General features: G+C 36.3%; 2 protein-coding genes and 1 pseudogene across 3 annotated transcripts in view; all 3 read right to left on the bottom strand.

The window, feature by feature from the left end:
* The window catches only part of LOC143247879 (cell adhesion molecule Dscam1-like), a 39,624-nt gene extending 33,443 nt beyond the window's left edge, over positions 1–6,181 (bottom strand). The window contains exons 1-4 of the mRNA XM_076496435.1: positions 5,932–6,181; positions 4,398–4,805; positions 1,419–1,580; positions 566–853 (exon numbers count right to left, since the gene is read on the bottom strand). Of these exons, the coding sequence (XP_076352550.1) occupies positions 566–853; positions 1,419–1,580; positions 4,398–4,805; positions 5,932–6,181 (1,108 nt within the window). The remainder of the gene's footprint in view (positions 1–565; positions 854–1,418; positions 1,581–4,397; positions 4,806–5,931) is intronic.
* Positions 1–22,396, bottom strand: part of LOC143246627 (cell adhesion molecule Dscam1-like) — a 254,917-nt gene that overhangs the window by 36,085 nt on the left and 196,436 nt on the right. The window lies entirely within an intron of this gene.
* On the bottom strand, positions 8,860–17,849 carry LOC143247878 (cell adhesion molecule Dscam1-like; annotated as a pseudogene).

Genomic DNA, 22,396 nt, shown 5'->3' with positions numbered 1-22,396 from the left:
TAACTTTGTTTTTTAAAAATAATTTCTAGTTGTTAGTTACCATTAATGTTTAACGAATATTTCTCCATGTAAGCATTGACTCAGGACCATCGTTTGAACGCACATGTGTTCTTCAGCTCGATTGATCCAGTGCCAACCATGTTAAAACAAGTGCTGTGTAAAACTTACCATTAAAAGTCTTTATGAATAACAAAGTATAACATATCGTAAAGACCTCTAGGTCCGGCATTGCCAGGTGTTTAAGGCCCTCGACTCGTAATCCGAGGGTCGCGGGTTCGAATCCCCGTCGCACCATACATGCTCGCCCTTTCAGCCGTGGGGGCATTATAATGTGATTGTCAATCCCACTATTCGTTGGTAAAAGAGTAGCCCAAGAGTTGGCGGTGGGCGGTGATGACTAGCTGCCTTTCCTCTGATCTTACACTGCTAAATTAAGGGCGGCTGGCGCAGATAGCCCATGTGTAGCTTTGCGCGAAGTTCAAAAACAAAATAAAGACCTCTAACAAGGACCACAAGAAGCAGCCACTACAGAGTGACATAATTAACAAATCTATCGTGACGTTACCATTGATGATCAGTTCCGTTGTTCTACTGTCCGATGCTACTGCGTTGGAGGCGTGGCACGTGTAATTTCCTGAATCCCCAAACTTCACGTGTTTCAGTACCAGCAAGGAAGAGTCGTCTAGACTTTGTATTCTTTTACCTCTATCTCGATTCAACGGTACGCCATCTTTATCCCACGTGATCCTTATCGGTGGATCTCCTTTAACAATAGTGCACAGTTGTTTTACTCTTTCGCCTTCTGTTGCAGTCCTTTTCTCAGGAAAGACATCTTCGTCAATATGTGGCCCCACTATACAGATATACAAACAGTACATGAATCAAGGTACCGACGGGGATTATTGGTATAACAAGTTTTAAACACTTGCAGAAAACAACATGTTTATTGTACGTGCGAAAAACTGAATCAACGCTTATAACAAGTAGACAAAACGTCTAGAGGAAACTTTTCCGAAACATTTTCATGCACTTCGTAATATTGCGGTAACTAAAGCATTTCATATGTTGGTCAAAAATATTCAGAGAAAAATCGTATTGTTGCTAAGAGCTTCAAAATGAGAAATAAATAAATACTTAGGAAGTTACTATACATAATGCGTATCAGTAAGTACCTCATAACCCTTATAAGTATCTTGTTAAAACGAGAATTTAATAAATTTTAACCTTCATTACGAATGCAGCAAAATACACCACGCTTTTAAAGATGGCGCTGGTAAGTTTTGGTTTCCTTATTTTTTATTCAGACAAATCAATCACATATTCAACAACGTAACGTATTTTATTAAAGTTTGTAGACATGTCTCAGCGGTTTTTGAGAAAAATAATATTATTTCAGTGTCGTAAGGAAAGCAACTCACCATTTACAGAGACAAACAGTTTTCCGCTGACACTTTGGTCATAACTGTTTTTCGCTGTGCAAGTGTACTCTCCCTCGTCTGTTTCACGATCCAACTTTCTCACAAGAAGCTTACCTCTAGGTTTAACTTGCTGACGAAGTGATATTGGTAGCGGAGTTCCAGCTGTTGATTTATTCAAAAGAAAAAAAAAATCTTGCATGTTAGTAGAAGACTTGTTACAAATATGGCTCATGTAAACATCTGAGATATGGTAAAAAGCTATGGAAAACATGATAAGAATAAATGTCGTGGTATCTACCAACAAGCTGAAGTTTTATTTCAATATCTAATAATGCTGTTCAGGCATTTTTTTTTATTTAATCTATTTTTAATTTTTTTTTTTTTACATTTACTCAAAATTTTAACAAGGGACAAAAGCTTCCTTTTAGTTTAATGCACAGCTTGGGAGAAGTAACTTTATTCTAATCACTTTAATATTTTTAAACCCTCGTGGATGTTTTAATTAGAGTACAATTATTGTTTTTTACAACAGATGGTGCTAGTAAAGCCGTATAAACATTTCAATATGAAAGAAGTCTTTAATTGAAAAAAAACCTTGTTCATGGTTGTTTGTGTCTATTGCATGGATCATCTTTTACTCTTGCAATTAGGCCCGGCACGGCCAGGTGGGTTAAGGCGTTCGACTCGTAATCTGAGGGGCGCGGGTTCGAATCCTCGTCGCACCAAAGATGCTCGCCCTTTCAACTGTGGGGGCGTTATAATGTGACGGTCAATCACACTATTCGTTGGTAAAAGAGTAGCCCAAGAGTTGAAGGTGGGTGGTGATGACTAGCTGCCTTCCCTCTAGTCTTACAATGCTAAATTAGGGACGGCTAGCGCAGATAACCCTCGTGTAGCTTTGTGTGAAATTCAAAAAACAAACAAATAAACTCTTGCAATCGTTTAATAATCTTAAAATGTCTATTGGTGACTTTATCAGGATGCTTTCTGATGATCCTTGAAGTACGACCGTACGGTCTCTCTTAATAATTTTTAATGCGTTTTTATGGGACTGTGCGTACTATTCTTGTGCTGAGCTCAGTTCGGAATTTTGGAAATAAACGCAAATATTTAATAATCTATGTTCACAAGCACGGAAATGGTTAAAAGTTAAACAAATTTATGAGTTTTCAGTTCAATAAGATATCATGTTAATATACATAATTATTAAATTCTCTGTAAAGGGAAACTGGTTACATCATTTACGTTTAGAACCTTAATGTGGATCTATTTGTTTGTTTGTTTGTTTTTTAATTTCGAGTAAAGCTACACGAGAGCCATCTGCGCTAGCCGTCCTTAATTTAGCAGTGTAAGACTAGAGGGAAGACTGCTAGTCATCACCACCCACTACCAACTCTTGGGCTACTCTTTTACCAACGAATAGTGGGATTGATCGTGACATTATAACGCACCCACGGCTGAAAGGGCGAGCATCTTCGGTGTGACGGGAACTCGACTCGTAACCTGAGGGTCGCGGGTTCTACATGGCCAGGTGGACCTAAAAAAAAAACAATTGGTTGCAGGTTATGACATATAAAAAAATGGATCATTAGATATAATGTTACAGTTGTTGTAAAACGTTATCTCAATATGTGAGGGAAGTTGCTGTGATTACACCCAAACAATAACCATTGTTCACGTTCAACCTATCTTTCATATCGACAGGATTAACAGCTCTGTTAATCGTTTTTGTCTTTATTTGGAAAGCAAAAATAATTGACCAGTATGCTAGATAAAGTATTTATTATTCCTTAAAGACCTTTACAACATAAACTTAAATAGTAAAAGGAGTTAATATACATACTGAGTGTGCAAATAATTGTATTAAAGATAAATGTTGGAGCGTGTAGACTCGGAGTGACCTGAACTTGGGTTGCTTTTGCCTGAAATAAAAGTCTTAAGGCTCAGAGAGTCTGTGAAGATTTGTGCTGAAAGAGAAATATCAGAGTGAGAATTTTGTATATTGACCTGAAGCAATGGGTGCTACTGCCTGAGATGGTGGTTTTGGTGTTCGAAAATTACAGTGGGGTTTCAAGATCTGTACAGAAAAACAGAGATTGAAGTTAGAATATTGCACGTAGTTCATTAATTCAATAATATTTTTGCGAATGCAAGGTGCTCTGTCCCAATGGCCAAAGAATTCTTGTGGCTATCCTGGAAATGTATAGAAACACGTTGGCATATTTCATTTATTCATATGTTTCAATTGTAGTGTTTGTTTTCCTCAGAAACTTGACAAATGTATTTCTTTGACACTAGACATATGACAGACCCATAAACCACTTTAATTAGAAAAGATTAAATCATCCAAATATGTTTGAAAGACACTCCTTGACTTTTGAGAGATGAAATGAAGAAAAGCTCTCTGATAATCGGGTCTTTTGAGAGAAAGAATTATCAGAGAAAAAACTACAAGTGTGTTTGTGTGTTGTTTTTTTTATAACAAAGCCACATCAGGTTATCTGCTGTGTCCAGTGAGGGCAATCAAACCCTTGATTTTAGCATTTTATGTCTGTAGATTTACCACCAACCCAGAGGGGGCCGGAAAATTACAAAAACAGTGAAAGATTTTTTAAAAATTAAAACTTATGTAAACGAAAAGATCACACAAACTATTATCAAGACATTTTCGTCTAACGTTTCATTGGTTTAAACTAATAATTTCTAACCAAAACTATTTTAAGATGAATGAAATGAATTTAACAGTAGAATCCGAGGTTTAGTACAAGATACATAATTCCAAACTTTTGAATTTAGTATGTAACTGTCTAATGCTTTTCAATTTAGGAAAAAAATGTCTTGTTATTCAATTCATTGAAATTCAATTGTAGCTCGCCATACTGTCACTATCCTCTATTTATAATTTATAAACAAGGTTTTATGTTTGAAGTAATTGAAGTGACAATAGAAACAACAAATGCTGAGTTAAAAAACACCAACCTTGTGTCCACGTGATGGAAGTTATTGGGAAACCTGCCACTGGACATCGTAAAATCATAGTGTCTCCAGCCAAAACAGAAATATTTCTCATTGGTCGGATAACTGGAGGTCCGTAAACATTAACAGCTGCAGAATGTTTCATTTCTCCCGCCATATTTGTTGCCATACACGAATATTCTCCTCCGTCCTCTACTCTTACATGACTAATGTTAACATAGCTAACCACGTGACCTTCTGACGTTACATAGTCGCCTACTCGGATCCGAGATGACTCTGGAATTCCAAGTTCCTCCACGGTCCACGTGATCTGAGGTAAAGGATTACCAGAAGCTGAGCAGCTTAACGAAAGATCAACACCAGGTTTCAAGTTCTGCTCTGTAAACGTTAATACAAGTTTCGGAGACACCTCTGAAAAAAATGGATAAAGAATAGGTGAAGAAAACCACAACAAACATTCTACTGACAAACACAGAAAGAGAGATTTGTGTCTTTTAAATTTCTTTTGAAGATGTATAATCTTTGAAATTAATTTTATAATTTAAATTTATATTAACGATATATTTCCTGTTTAATATCGGGGGAAAACTTTACCAAGTAAAACTATTTTGAGAAATACTCGAACTTAGAATTCTATTGGTTAGTAACTAGTTTACAGAATGCAAGTTATAGTTTTAATATATATTTTTTAAAACAAAAACATTTTACTTCTTTCTCAAGTTCTTTGGTTTTGATTCAGAATTTTGTGTAAGGCTACAAAGAGAATTACTTGTCCACAACTGTTCATGATTTTTAACATATTGACTAGACAGAGAAGGAAGCGAGTTCACAGAACCCACTGCCAACTCTTGGTCTACTCCTGTCTGACCTAACAGTGGAATTTGACCGTCACATTTACAGCTTCCTCGTGACTCCAAAATGATGACTGCATTTTCAGCAAAGGGTTTCGAACATAGAACTCTGATTTGTAGTTTGAGCATGATAGCCACGAGAACACGCCTGACCCTCTTTCTTAAATTATTTTTCGTTGTTGTTGTTGTTTTAAGGAAGCAAGTAGATATATTAAGGGTTCATAAAATATATTGTTTCTCAAGAACGTAGAAATAAAAGATGTCACCTGTGATTGAAGATTCAGAAAAATAGATAAAAAAAAAGGTATTACAAAATTCTGATGAAAAAGCGAGGTAAAACATCAAATGTTTATCTCAAATCATATCTCTTAACGTTTCTACTTGCTCGACATAACGCGTGACATTCGTCTTATCATCGTACACAAATCACCTGTTGGTTATTATTTTAGTTCAGTTAATAGAATGCTGATATTTTGTTTACCATCAAGATAAAGGGAACACGGTGACTATCTTCACATACATCCTTATCTATTATGGGTCAGTATTTTCGAGGAATTCATGGGGATAGTGTCTACCATCTGGATGGGAACAATCTAAAAACGCAAACAGTTTTAAAGAATGATATCTTCTTCACCAGAAGTGTTTTGATCTATTTTAATAACAACTTCCAATTTTAATAAACTTACCTCCCAGTTTCAGTTCTGTTGTTCCCTGGGCTGATTCCATGTCATTATAAACGAAACACTGGTACATTGCTCTGTCTTCTCTTTTCACAACTGAGAAGTACAGTATTTCTTGCTTTAATAGCCTTATTCTTGAATTCGTTAATAGAGGGCCTCCATCCTTCATCCATTGAACAGTGGAGACTGGATAGCCCGTTAAGGAGCAGTTTAACGTCATGGGATCGCCAACAACAGCGACATGATCTTGTGGCATGATATACGCAGAAAGGGAAGCTTTATGGAACATCAAAAGACTTGTCATTACAGGTATAACAATCTTTAAAATGTTTATAAAAAGAAGACGTAAAACTTAACAATATATTGTTTGAAGTGTTATGAATACAAAATAGAAGAAATAAACCATCAAGTAGTAGCAATCCAACAGCTGTGGCCACCAGTGAACTGTACTGTTTGAAATTTCAAGAGTGAATACGAGATGATTACATTGGAGGAAGTCACCATTAAACTCTAAGAAATGAATGTACAGGGTATTCATAACCATCAGAACATAAGTGTCAGAAACATCTGAGTAGGGACAAATGTTAGTTACGAGTTGTAGTTATACACTAGAACCCTTTTTTGGCTACTCGATAGGCTATACGCATTAAAATCAACAGTTCAAACCATATCACTACACATCTAAGTGCGCTTACTGGTAAATACGTTAAAACATCATACATTAAATCAATCAATCAGCCACCTGGAAAACTTAGAGCAATTAATTTACAAATAATAACACTTATTAAGCCGGTTCATGGAAATTATTTTCACTTCGCACAAAAGTAATCCTATACGTGAACAATAAAGTTTTAACTAGAAATTGTTTGTGTGTTTGTTTGTTTTGGAATTTCGCACAAAGCTACTCGAGGGCTATCTGTGCTAGCCGTCCTTAATTTAGCAGTGTAAGACTAGAGGGAAGGCAGCTTGTCATCACCACCCACCGCCAACTCTTGGGCTACTCTTTTACCAACGAATAGTGGGATTGACCGTCACATTATAACGCCCCCACGGCTGGGAGGGCGAGCACGTTTGGCGCGACGCGGGCGCGAACCCGCGGATTACGAGTCGCACGCCTTACGCGCTTGGCCATGCCGGGCCCAACTAGAAATTAAGGACAGTAGTAAATGTAGGTGTTAAAGATATGTTTGTAACTTCACTTCATAATATTTGTTTTTGTAAGATGTTCTAAGTATTTCTCATGAAGTGTTTTAAGAGAATTTCTTTCTTTAAAGGAAAATTTGTTAATAATGACTCACTTTTATGATAAGACTTTCACGAAATATGATGTTTGTAAGGCGCGCAGTTGGGTGGATTGGTTTTGGAATTTCGCATAAAGCTACACGAGGGCTACCTGTCCCTAATTTAGCAGTGTAAGACTAGAGGGAAGGTAACTACTCATCACCACCCACCGCCAACTTTTGGGCTCCTCTTTTACCAACAAATAGTGGGATTAATCACCATATTATAACGGTTGAAAAGGTGGGAATGTTTGGTGTGCCTGGGATTCGAAATCGCGACCCTCGGATTACAAGTCGAGTGCCTTAACCACTTGGCCATGCCGGGTCTTTAAAGTACGTAATTATCAACAGCTAATAATATATTTTTATTCTAAATACAGATTAGTTAGTTCACTAGCTATTCAATATTTTTTGATATAAATTTAAAAGAAGGAATTAAAATACGGTACATTCAACTTGATTAAGTAACTCCAAATTTAAATCATGCTTTAGGAAAATCTCCTTTCAATAAAATTAACTTTAGAAGTATTAAAACTGGTTTCTTAATTTCGAAGATTTTGAGATTTTGAAAATCAATGTTTTGTACCAATAGAATTAATAAAATACATGTGATATTCAGGTATAACATATCTTATACCTGTTTTCAGTTAAAAGAGAATTTTTAAACGTTTTTGTGAGGTTAATTTGTATGCAATTTTAGTTTAAGCACGTGGTCCATAAAAACATTGAGATAAGCTTGTTCTAATTCTTTTCTTTCTTTGTTCTTTAACAGTAGATAATGTTTATTCTACTCAAGGGAACATTGCATTAACATATAACATCTGGACTGAGAGAACTAGTGATGTTAGTATCCTTTCCTGGTTGAGCTGACACTTTCTGAATTTTACTGCCCGCAAAATATTCTGTTACAACAAAGGCGATGCCGTCTACTGAACAAAGAAACCGAGTTTACCTATTGAATTCAGGTGCATCTTCTTAGTTCATTTCCACTTGTGTTTCTCTGAATAGAGGTTTATCTTACGACGATTGTGTTTACTTATACAGATGTATACCCCGCGAGAAAAACCTGTGCAGATAATAACAGCAGAAGTGACTATTTCACGTAAATATGTATGCTTTTTTGTTGTTGCTGTATGTTTTGTTGCTCTTCAGTCAATTTAACAGATTCTTATTTCCTTAGAGAACCTACTGTTATTAGCAAGTCTAACTATCTAATTGCCAGGAAATCAGTTTCCACCTGAAAATACCACATGCACACATCACGTAATTTGAGAAAGAATTATATTTTCAAACTTCTAACACCGACAGCTTTATATTTACAACTGACATGCCAGATATGTAAAAAGAGAACTATTTGCATTTTTAATAGTCGTCTAAAGCGCAAGAACGTTTAAAAGTAAGATTTTTTTATTTGCAATAAATTTGGAAGCGCTGATAAATTACAAGATTGTAATATACGTTCAATCAAGCTGTTTTCTGTTTTAAAAAAAGTCAAGCAATGCGCGTCAAAAGCGTAGATTAAACAAGATTACACTTACCTCGATGTTTCAACATGTAAACCTTTACCACCTTAGCAGAAGTCTGAGTGTAAGCCTAACTAATTAAGTATTCTCTTAATTAACTATGTTAATAGATTCGACAGACTGGTAACAAATTAAACAATGTACCGTAAACAATGACGTTCGTATCCACACTTTCTTCGCCTTTTTGTATTGTTTGCCACACAAACGTAATTTCCTGAGTCAGCCGAGCTCACGTACTGCAGAATCAAAGATCCGTCCACATGTAGCACTCGATGTCCTCCGTAGATTAGCCGTCCTTCCTTGTACCATCTTAACAATGAAGAAATAAGGAGTCACTAAGTCATAAAACACGTTATTTTAAATTAACGCTTCCTCGGGTCAGCGTTTTGAGAGCATTATAATTAACTTAACGGCCTGGCATGGCCTAGCGCGTTAAGGCGTGCGCTTCGTAATCCGAGGGTCGCGGGTTCGCGCCCGAGTCGCGCTAAACATGCTCGCCCTCTCAGCCGTGGGGGCGTTATAATGTGACGGTCAATCCCACTATTCGTTGGTAAAAGAGTAGCCCAAGAGTTGGCGGTGGGTGGTGATGACTAGCTGCCTTCCCTCTAGTCTTACACTACTAAATTAGGGACGGCTAGCACAGATAGCCCTCGAGTAGCTTTGTGCGAAATTCCAAAAACAAACAAACAAACAAAATTCACTTAACTGTAAGCGCTACCCTTTCAATTAGCAGTTAACACTAAGCCCTCTACAATAAAGAAATTTGTTTGAGAACAAGGAATATTCATTAAGAAATTTTATTTTTAAGGGCAAATGAGAACATTTTAACGAGCATTTTAATGCTGAATTTAATTATACAGAGAAGTATATTAAACTCGGTGAAGTGTTTAAAAATAACATATTCGTAAGTTATTTAAATATAGTGATGAGAAATATTTAAAATGTTGTCACATTTTTCACACGTAAAATTATGAAATCCAAGAAAAAAATAACAAATACGCTGTTAATAACTATTATAACTGTTAATAAGGTCTAAGTTATTTATATATTTCAATTTTATATTACTGTATAAAATGAGTACATTTATATATACAGAGATAATCATAAAGCTGCTTTAATAATAGAGTCCTGGGAATTTAAAATTCATAAAAGTTGTTTTGTTTATAATAACGGCTTTTACATAATTTAGCTACCTAGATTTTTCAAAATAATATTAATTCTTTTTAAATATGTTCCAGTCATTAATATAACCTCATGTTGTCGTGGCAATGAATAGTTAATATTTAAAAAAATCTAACAAACAAACACTATCCAGAAATGACACGTCATGCGACTTGTTAACCGTTTACGTAATAATGGCGTGTTTCTCGCGGGTTCTAGAACGATCGATTAGGCTCTCAAATAGCGATTGGTCTAGAGAAATCTATAGACGGTTGTTGTCAATATTTTTCAAGCATTACAAAATTGACCAAAAGTCAGTTAGAATAATTCACTCGTGTAAAGCACATATAACGTTTGTGAACATGTTTTACGTCATAGGAAAAAAGTTTGTTTGTTTTGAATTTCGCGCAAAGCTGCACGAGAGCGATCTGCGTTAGCCGTCCCTAATTTAGCAGTGTAAGACTAGAAGGAAGGCAGCTAGTCATCACCACCCACCGCCAACTCTTGGGCTACTCTTTTACAACGAATAGTGGGATTGACCGCATCATTATAACGCTCCCACGGCTGAAAAGGCGAGCATGTTTGGTGCGACCGGGATTCGAACCCGCGACCATCATATCACGAGTCAAACGCCTTAAACGCTTGGCCATGCCGGGTCCAGAGGAAAAAAAAAAGATATTTTCGGATTCATTGTACAGGAATTACTGTAGAACATGTCAACATTTCAAGACAATAAAACCATCTCAGGCCCGTGTAAATTACTCGATATTAATGAAAACGAAAAGTTTATCTTTAGAATATTCTTGTCTATTTATAAGAATATTTTGTGTCATAATCTTTAGAAACTTTTATATTTTCTACATAGAGACATAAATAAATTTCATATTCATTAAGTGATTTTAAAGTTCAACTAATTATACTTTAATAAGCCACTTTACTGTGTATTTATTAGTTACGGTAAAAAACTAAAACTTGCATTAGCCAAACTAAAATCAATACCAGTCTGAACATAAATCAATAGAGAGTGAAAATGAATTGTGTTTTTCTTTCCTTGATAACTTGCGATATTAGAACTTTATCGTATTTTATTTTCTCTCCACGTAAGTTGTGATTAAATAACTTATCTTTCTACGTCATTCTTTCTAGTTTGTTTGTTTGTTTTTGAATTTCGTACAAAGCTACTGCTAATTAAGCAGTGTAAGACTAGAGGGAAGGCAGCTAGTCATCATCACCCACCGCCAACTCTTGGGCTACTCTTTTACCAACGAATAGTGGGATTGACCGTCACATTATAACGCCCCCACGACTGAAAGGGCGAGCATGTTTGGCGTCACAGGGATGCGAACGCGCGACCCTCAGATTACGAGTCGCACGCCTTAACACGCTTGGTCATGTCGGTCCCATTTTTTCTAAATAGAACAGAATGCCATATAAAATCGTAGCTAATAGTTTCGTGTAGGACCACGAGATTTAATAACAGTTTCCGCAGGTGCATGTTAAATGTAAGTGTAAAACGAAATGGTGTACTTTAACGTACCTGTCTTGTGTTTGTTTTTTTATCCAAAGCTTGGTATTACAGCTGTAATTATTTTGCGTGATAATTTTACTCGTATGAAGACATCAAAGTTCGTGATACATTGTAGTTGACATATTTAAACTAAAAGGGAAATTATCTTTACTTAGCTAGTTTTTTGAAAACGGTTGTATGTTTCAGAACAAAGTCACATTGGGCGACCTGCTGTGTCCACTGAGGAAAACCGAGCCACGTGGTTTATCGGGGGGTGGTCTTTTAAAAATAGAAAATTAAAAACAAACAATTCACACGAGTGATCCTGAGAAGGAAACAGTAGTGTAGTAACACATTCTCATGTTTTAATACGGTTCAGTAGTAACTATCAACTAACCGGCAAATTTTACGGTTCTTTTTACATTTTAGTTTGTTGTTGTTGTTGTTTTTTTGCATATGTCAATAAATACGTAAGTGGAAATAAAATACTACAAACAACAATAAAATAAGAAAACCAAAACCAAATAGTACAAGTAACAATAAGTTAAGAAAACCAAAACCAAATCTTTCTTCTGATACGTTAGCGAAGTTGCAGTTCATTTGTTGTAGTTATTTTTAAGCCTAAAGCTACAAAATGAGCTGAATGTGCGTCCCCCACATCCAGATTATGTATCACCCATCGCTTCACTTTCGTTAGATTAAAAGAAAGCATCACTGCATTAAGGTTAACAGTTTTAAAACTGATCCAGAAAATTAATTTTACGACACAAATATATGAAACTTAATTACGTGTTACAGTTGTCGAAGCAGCAATCTATATGTAACATAAATTACACCTACGTGACGTGTTTGTACTTTATGTACATCTCAAATTAGCTTCAACATTAACTGTCTACACAAACGTATATATAAATAAGGCAAAATCGTTAAAGGCGTAGAACCTTGTACAACCTTTGTTGTGTCAGGGTAAATGTAAGGATTTACAAAGCCTGAATATGGGGTTTAATTCTCTGCATCGGTCTGAGAACAGATAGCCATTTATGAAGCTTGGAATAAAAACAACAACAACTAGAACAACAAGGGTGGCCAACAGAGTCACCTGATTGAAACTCAATAGATATCTTGTGAAGGAAAACGAAACTTTATGCCAGTAAAACCCTTCTGAAGACAAGTGTGCATTGATTAAGGTAGTTGTTATTTCTTGGTCTTCAGTGGTCAACAGGAAGACGATATGAAAGGTTGTTGACATTATACTACGAACGTATGCGGTTCGTTTTTTTTTTTAAATTTCGCTTGAAGCTGCACGAGGAATATCTACGCTAGCCGTCCCTAATTTAGCAGTGAAAGATAGAGGGAAGGCAACTAGTCATCACCACCCACCGCCAACTCTTGGGCTACACTTTTATCGACGAATAGTGGGATTTACTGTCATATTATATAGCCCCCACGGCTGAAAGGGCGAGCATATTTGGTGCGAAGGGGATTCGAACCCGCGACTATCATATTACGAGTCAAACGCCTTAACCACCTGGCCATGCCGTTCCCGTGTGGCAGTGGTATTGGAAAAGAAAGAGCTTGTTTGCAGTTAAGCACAAAGCTGCACAGTGGGCTGTTTGATTTCTGCCAACCACTGGTATCGAAACCCAGTTTCTGGAGTTGTAAGTTCGATGATATTCGGCTTTACCATCGAGGTGGGGGAGGCGATAGGAAAGAATATCTCAGAAAGTATTGGCTGTATATAGAGTAGCATGTGTAATATTAAAGTAATGTAGCTTAGTTTTAAAACTGATAAAACCTCACTTTTTGACATATTGTCGAAAGTTCTTAGCAGTAAGCGTACTGATACGTAAAACAGCTTTAAATAATAAATTAAATATAACAACAATCTGTCCTCAGTAATAAACACGACACTTTTTCTCACACTACCATTTTTACCATATGACCTTAATTAAATAGTGCTAGGATACTCAAGTATAAGACAAATATGACAATTTGTTAGGAGAAGAAACTATCTTTCCCAATCACAGTTTAGATGTTTTGTGACCTTGTAATTATGTTACGATCTACCGTTTATTACAGCCAGCAGATGACAACAAATATAAAACTCCACGGAAAAACTTGTTTGTTTTGAATTTCGCGCAAAGCTACACGAGAGTTTTCTGCGCTAACCGTCCCTAATTTAGCAGTGTAAGACTAGAAAGAAGACAGCTCATCATCACCACCCACCGCCAACTCTTGGGCTACTCTTTTACCAACGAATAATGGGATTGACCGTAACATTATAACGCACCATGGGTAAAAGGACGAACATGTTTGATGGGACGGGGATTCGAACCCGCGACCCTAAGGTTACGAATCAAGTGCCTTTACCACCTGGCCATGCCTGGCTTTCCCAGGTTAGGCGTTTGACTCGTAATCTGAGAGTCGCAGGTTCGAATCCCCGTCGCACCAAACATGCTCGCCCTTTCAACCGTGGGGACGTTATAAAGTTACAGACAATCCCACTCACTATTCGTTGGTAAAAGAGTAGTTCTAAAGTTGACAGTGGTGATGACTACACCTCCTACCTCTAGTCTTACACTGCTAAATTAAGGACGGCTAGCGCAGATAGCCCTCGTGTAGCTTTGCGCGAAATTCCAAAAGAAAAATTCACATTTGTAAAATAAATAATTATATATACATAGTTAATTACACAGCAATCTTTCTTTGAGCCTTTCATTATGAAAATAGATTTTTTTAAAATAACGTGATTTATGAAACGGTTCTGTTTCAGTTTTCTTCCTATTATCCAATAGCCGAAGAAGAAAATGGCTTGCTAATTACTAAGTCAATAAAACCACTGCTGACTCCCTTTTTATTTTGTCAGTATCTGAAACTTTATAACGTTGCTTGTCTTGAAATCATTTCCTTTCAATCTTTTTATAATGACATGAACGATTTAAAATTTAAGATCCTACAGGACACATGTCCTGTTGTAGTGTGTTTGTTTTTGAATTTTGCACAAAGCTACACGAGGGCTATCGGCGCTAGTCGTCCCTAATTTAGCTGTGTAAGACTAGAGGGAAGGCAGCTAGTCATCACCACTCACCGCCAACTCTTGGGCTACTTTTTTTTTACCAACGAATAGTGGGTTTGACCGTCACATTATAACGCCCCCACGGCTTAAAGGGCGAACATGTTTGGCGCGACGGGGATTCGAACCCGCGACCCTCAGATTACGAGTTGAGTGCCTTAAACACCTGATCATGTCGTGTCTTATAAAGAAAAGCAAGACTAATTATAATTAAAAACGATGGTGAGTAAAATTTGCACTGCTTAATCAACACGAACAGAGCATATGAATCTCGCTTTGCGCAGGCTTATAGATAAATTTATAGATTTATTATTTCAAAGGTAAAATTATTTTGTATCGCTACAGCTATTATTCAAGAGCTCCCCACCTCAACACGCTTGGCCATGTCGAGCCATGTCCTGTTGTGAGAAAAACTTATTGTTATCGTAATGATATGAGGTTAAACAAATCATCTTGTTTAAAAAAAAAAAATAACTATTGAATAAAAATAAAAATTCTAATAAACAGAAAATGAGAATTGAATTTCGTTTACTTGTTAGAAATTATTGTAATATTCTCAGTAATTAGCGATGATTAGCGATAGTTAGAGAATGACGTAACACTTTAGAATTCTGTCGTGTGATTCCAAAGATAGGAAGCGTACGTTCGTTTCAGTGACGTAAGCAACGGATGAACGATGACAGATTTTTGAAACAACCATTAACGAGTCCAATTGATGCTTAGAAAAACGTTTGTAACTTAGAAAACGTAACCACAACACAACTTTAGACTGGCACCTACCCAACTGACTTTCATCCACACGTTAATGAGAAAGTACATAATCCAAACCAGAGAAATTTGATTAGGAATGTCAGTATAAAACTCGATTGTTCTCGAATATTTAACTAATGAAGTTTCTATTATATATTTTAATTGAAGTGTAAAGCAAAGCAGTAAAGATAAAAACTCGTGATTTAACATCAACTTCATTGTTCTGTTTTAGAATCTCACGAAATCGTGATACGAAGCAGGTGAACATTCCTGTTTTTCTAAACAAATTCATAAATTAAAATTAGCTTGACAATACGACATTATTAATTAAATGAGATATTTTGAGCGTACTTGATACGTATATTTATCTGAACGGTTTATTTTGGGAGAGTTTGTTTGTTTTGAATTTCGTGCAAAGCTACACGAGGGTTATCTGCACTAGCCGTCCCTAATTTTGCAGTGTAAAACTAGAGGGAAGGCAGTTAATCGTCACCACCATCGGCAACTTTTGGGATACTTTTTTTAACAAACGAATAGTGGGATTGGTCGTACCATTATAACGCCCCCACGGTTGAAAGAGCAAACATGTTTCCCGTGACGAGAATTCGACCCTTGGGTTACGAGCGGCTTAGCCATCTGGCGATGATTTTGGGAGAGAATCTGGAACATCGTTTAGATGTTATTCGTTTTTCTGTTGTTGCTAAGGCCAAAATAAAGTTTTACTTCGTTTTAATCGTGAAAATCAACCATGAACTAATTTGCAGTCAATATATGTAACTGATATAAATATAGTATTTTGATAAAGGTACCTGTATGTGGGGACAGGAAACCCTTGAGCAACACAGACAAGTTCGACGGTGTCGCCCTCTGTGGCCTGCACCAAATGTTGTCTGTCTAAGATGTTTGGAGCCGACTCGCCTTGAGGATCTGGAGAAAAGAAATTACGATGTACAAATTATTTTGTAAGGAAATTCAGTTTAGGGTTAACGTGAAAGAGTGTGACAATAGAACCATTGAAATGAAACTGTAGTTAAAACCATATTCAGTTGACGGGTTAGTCCAATTGTTTGCTATTATTAACGCGTGCGTACAAGAAAACAAACATTGGATTTCTTTGCATCATCAAGATAAAGCTACTATTTTAAGAAATTATGTCTAATTGATTATCTTCTGCACATCTGATGTGTTCGTGTTGAATTTCGTGGAAAACTACACGAGGGCTATCTGCTCTAGCTGTCCCTAATTTAGCAGTGTAAGATTAGAGAGAAGGCAGCTAGTCATCACCACCCACCGTCAACTCTTGGGCTACTCTTTCACCAACGAATAGTGGTATTGACCGTCACATTATAATGCCTCCACGGCTGAAAGGGCGAGCACTTTGGTGTGACAGGGATTCGAATCCGTGGCCCTCGGATAACGACTCGAGTGCCTTAACTGCCTGGCCATGCCGGGCCTTTCACTCGGTGGAAAGTGGTAAATAAATACCTAAACTATTTAACTGCGCTATGATTATAAACTTTGTGTAAATTATGTCTTTTATTTTAAGATCTTACGACGAGAAATGCTTTGCTGTTTTGTAGATTTTATTTTACATCCTAAGATGCTATAACGTTTAACACGGCTGATTAACACATCTATGTTTTATTTCTCACCTCACACTATTAGTCTGCCATTAGCGTCACTGCTCATTACTTGTGATGTCAGTCGATGACGGGCAACACACTGGTAACTAGCTCTTCCATCATTTGCTGTCACACCCCTAATGTAAAGCTTGCCTGTAGGAAGAATGCTGTACCTGCCACCTGGTTATATAAAAAATAACTGCGTTACTTAAACAACTTTGAAATAAAATTACAAATTATAAATGTAATTTATCATGTAGAGCAGGTGTTTTTAAAACCTTCAAACATTTAACCCTCTTACCTCATTTCTTCCATCACGAAACCCCAGTTTTAATCCCGCTATCCCTGAAGCGTGATCTGGATGGTTTGTTTGTTTTTTGAATTACGCGCAAATCTACTCAAGGGCTATCTGCGCTAGCCGTCCCTAATTTAGCAGTGTAAGACTAGAGGGAAGACAACTAGTCATCACCACCCACCGCCAACTCTTGGGCTACTCTTTTGCCAACGAATAGTGGGATTGACCGTCACGTTATAACGCCCTCACGGGTGAAAAGGCGAGCACGTTTGGTGCGAGCAGGATTCGAACCCGCGACCCTCAGATTACGAGTCGAACGGATCAAGATAGAAATGACTAAACTCGTAACAACATTGTTAATGTAACGTTTTAAATAAATATATGAAACTATTATACTAAATAGGAACTGATTTAAAAAAAAAAAATGGTTCCTGACGTAATAAAACTCAATAACTGAAAACAACAACAACCAAAACGCCATTACCTGTTATTTTTGTGAGGAACCCCTGGTGACCTTTCGCGGAACCCTGTGGTTTTTATGGAACACAGTTTGAAGACCGGTGGCGTAATATAGGATATAACATCTTGCTCTTTTATATCAATTAGTAGCGCAAACCGTATTTCTACTGGTATTACGGTCTTGTCAGTTATATTAAAACAAATGTTTGCTGAGAAGAATGTCTACAGAATGGATTCACGCTGTTACCATCCATCTCTACGAAGGAACAGCAACCAATAATGTAAAGACACGATTAGTTAAAATGTTCGATAAACATTCCAGCAACATTTTACTGCTATCTTATAGAACATATTTGTTAATTTTGCGAAGGTGTACAGTTATTATAAGTTGTATCTTCTCGCTCGAAAATAATATAAAATGTTTAGTTCAATAGGGTTCAATAAATCACTCAACAAATACGATTCTAATCGTGTTCTGCCATATGTAGAAAACGTTCAAACTTAAACAGTAATGTGTTATTTATTGTTAACAAATTAACAATTAAGGATTTTTACGAATTAAAATATTGTATAACAATGGTAGTATTTTAATATTGGTGAGGTCATTGTCGACGAAGCATTTCGCTCACTCCAGAGCTCTTCAGACAGGCTATGATACAACATAAACAGTAGTTCTGGATTGATCGAAATCGACTGCGATACAACAAGTACAGTAATTTTGGACTAATCGAAACTGGCAGCGATACAACAAGTACAGTAATTTTAGACTAATCGAAACCGACTTCGATACAACAAATACAGTAGTTCTGGATTGATCGAAACCGACTTCGATACAACAAATACAGTAGTTTTGGACTGATCGAAACTGGCAGCGATACAACAAGTACAGTAATTTTAGACTAATCGAAACCGACTTCGATACAACAAATACAGTAGTTCTGGATTGATCGAAACCGACTTCGATACAACAAATACAGTAGTTTTGGATTGATCGAAACCGACTTCGATACAACAAATACAGTAATTTTGGACTGATCGAAACTGGCAGCAATACAATGTACAGTAATTTTAGACTAATCGAAACCGACTACGATACAACAAATACAGTAGTTTTGGACTGATCGAAACCGACTGCGATACAACAAATAAGTAGTTTTGGACTGATCGAAACTGGCAGCGGTACAACAAATACAGTAATTTTGTACTAATCTAAACCGACTGCGATACAACAAGTACAGTAGTTTTGGACTAATCGAAACCGACTACGATACAACAAATACAGTAGTTTTGGAGTGATCGAAACAGACTGCGATACAACAAATACAGTAGTTCGGGTAAAGTTAGTAATAGCAAGAAACTCCATTCGAATAAAACTCCATTAAGTTTCACACCAACCTTTCATTTTACAAAATCACTGTGTATCCATCTAACATCAGATAAAGCTAATGATAGTAATAACTTCTATTTGATTAAAAAAAGACCCATTAAGTTTAACACCAACCTTTCCTTTTACAAAAGCAATGTGTATTCATCTAACATCAGATAAAACTAATGATAGTAATAGTTTCTATTTGATTAAAAAAAGACCTATTAAGTTTAACACCAACTTTTCCTTTACAGAAACACTGTGTATCCATCTAACATCAGGTAAAACTAATAATAGTAATAGCTTCTATTTGATTAAAAAGACCTATTAAGTTTAACACCAACCTTTCCTTTATAGAAACACTGTGTATCCATCTAACATCAGGTAAAACTAATGATAATAATAGCTTCTATTTGATTAAAAACCTATTACGTTTAACACCAACCTTTCCTTTACAAAAACACTGTGTATCCATCTAACATCAGGTAAAACTAATGATAGTAATAGCTTCTATTTGATTAAAAGACCCATTGAGTTTAACACCAACCTTTCCTTTACAAAAAACACTGTGTATATATCTAACATACGGTGAAAACTTGTAATAGTAAAAGCTTCTATCTGAGTAAAAAACCCATTACGTTTAACTTCAATCTCTTCTTCTTACCAAAATTGCAATTTCTGTATTTTCTAGCTAAAAGCGGCGAACCTAAAGGATTATGAAACTAATGCACAGAAGATCCGAAACAAGGCATAGAAACTGTCTCTACTAAAGCATTTACTTATAATCGTTGTTCGTGCATAGAACAGCATTACACTAAAACATACTAAACTCTGGAATTTTAAATCTTTTCAAAATATTATAAAACCAGAAAGAAATAAGCGACATTAAGGAGCGAACAAAATAATTGGTGCCAAAACCAACAACAGAATAAAATATCTGCTATCTAGGCCCTCCGCTAGTACAGCGGTAATTCTACGGATTTACAACGCTAAAATCAGGGGTTCGATTCCCCTCGGTGGGCTCAGCAGATAGTCCAATGTGGCTTTGCTAAAAAAAACACCCGCACACACTATCTGCCATCTATCCAAGACAATATTTCTAGAAGAGGCAAGCAGCGATATCTTACATTTAATATGTAAATTTAGGCAACACAAGAGTGAGTGGTCAAAAGTACCGATATGAGGATATTGCAATAAAGTAGAATACTTTGAAAATGAAAAATAGTTTGGCCCGGCATGGCCAGGGGGCTCTACTCGCAATCTGAGTGTTGTGGGATCGAATCCCGTCCAAAAAAAACATGCTGGCCCTTTCAGCCGTGGGGGTATTATAATGTAATGGTCAACCCCAACATTATTTGGTAAAATAGTAGCCCAAGAGTTGGCGGTGATCTATCTTCCATCTAGTCTTATACTGTTAAATTAAGAATGGCTAGAGCAGATAGACTTCGTGTACCTTTGGGCGAAATTCAAAGCAATCTATTGGAAAGTTAAAAGATGACAGAGCACACTGTGTAGCTTCGTACTTAATTCGAAACAAACTTAAATAGTTATTGAGTTTTAAATATATAAAAATGGGAGGTGAACCGAGTTATACAAAAGATGAGAGAATCTAACCTTTATTTACAAGAACAGAATTTGTTTGTTTGTTTGCTTTTGAATTTCGCGCAAAGATACTTGAGGGCTATCTGCGCTAGCCGTCCTTAATTTAGCAGTGCAAGACTAGAGGGAAGGCAACTAATCATCACCACCCACCGCCAACTCTTGGGCTACTCTTTTACTAACGAATAGTGGGATTGACCGTCAATTATAACGTCCCCACGGCTGAAAAGGCGAGCATGTTTGGTCCGATGGGGATACGAACCCGTGACCCTCAGATTACGAGTCGCACGCCTTAACCCACCTAATCTTGCCGGGCCAAGAACAGAATTATCGAATCAGGCCATGTGATAAAAATTCACAGAAGTTGTCTAACTTTCAGTGTTGAGGATAAGCGGCATGGTAAACATGTCGGGCTGCTTATCCGAAGGTATAAAGATGCTCAACACATGCTTCGCACTTTCAGTTGTGGGGGTATTATAGTTGTGACAGTCAGTTCTTCTATTCAGTCTACTTTGATATTTTTTTAGCCTGACCAAATAGCTAACCAAGTGTAGGTTAGGTTGAAAACAGTTGTCTAGCATTATACTTGTCTTGCATTTTTACATTTCTTATAACACCAAATATATGTTGATATTTTTTGGATCAAAGTTGTACAACTGGCTATATCCGTTCTGTCTAACGCAGGGAAGTGAAACCCAAAGTGTTAGTTTTGTAAGTCCATCAACTTACCGCTGGCTCACCTTGGATGTATTTAAACCTTAGCTCGAAAAGAAAGCAAACCAAGCTAAACATGTCTTATGTAGTGGAGTTTCAGTACGTGCAACTTCTTTCCAAATTCAATTAGTAAAAAAAATGATTTGAGTTATTATTATAATTTGTGTTAGTTTGTCTAAACATGGAAATAAAGAGATATAATTAGATGTGTAAGACCACATCATCTCTCATGTAAAAAACAAAACAGACACCACATTGTTAAATAAGCAACATTAAAATAAGACAGTGTGAACAACAACATTTTAAACAAATAACAACATGGATAACTGTAGTGACCAGTTTATAAGTATCTTAACATTAACAGTGCTCCACTGTAGTGACCAGTTTATAAGTATCTCAACATTAACTGTGTCAATATGACCAGTTTATAAGTATCTTAACATTAACAGTGTCTGTAGTGACCAGTTTATAAAGTATCTCAACATTACCTGTGTCAATTATGACCAGTTTTATAAGTATCGTAACATTAACTGTAAAGACCAGTTTATAATGACCAATTTAGAAGTATATTCTAACATTAACTGTAATCAATAATGACCAGTTTATAAGTATCTCTCAACATTAACTGTATCAATAATGACCAGTTTATAAGTATCTCAACATTAACAGTGTCAATTGCATGATTCAGTTTATAAGTATTCTCAACATTAACTGTGTCAATAATGACAAGTTTAGAAGTAACTCAACATTAACAGTGTCAATAATGACCAGTTTATAAGTATCTCATCATTAACTGTGTCAATTATGACCAGTTTAGAAGTATCTCAACATTAACAGTGTCAATTATGACCAGTTTAGAAGTATCTCAACATTAACTGTGTCAATAATGACCAGTTTAGAAGTATCTCAACATTAACTGTGTCAATTATGACCAGTTTAGAAGTATTTCTCCCAACATTAACAGTGTCAATTATGACCAGTTTAGAAGTATCTCAACATTAACCAAATAATAATATTCATTCAGTTTATAAGTATCTCAACATTAACTGTGTCAATAATGACCAGTTTATAAGTATCTCAACATTAACTGTGTCAATAATGACCTTTATAAGTATCTCAACA

The sequence above is a fragment of the Tachypleus tridentatus genome, chromosome 3, assembly GCF_004210375.1.
Source record: "Tachypleus tridentatus isolate NWPU-2018 chromosome 3, ASM421037v1, whole genome shotgun sequence".
Lineage (NCBI taxonomy): Eukaryota > Metazoa > Arthropoda > Merostomata > Xiphosura > Limulidae > Tachypleus > Tachypleus tridentatus.
The sequence above is the reverse complement of the archived record's forward strand: the minus strand, read 5'-3'. Positions and strand labels throughout refer to the sequence as shown.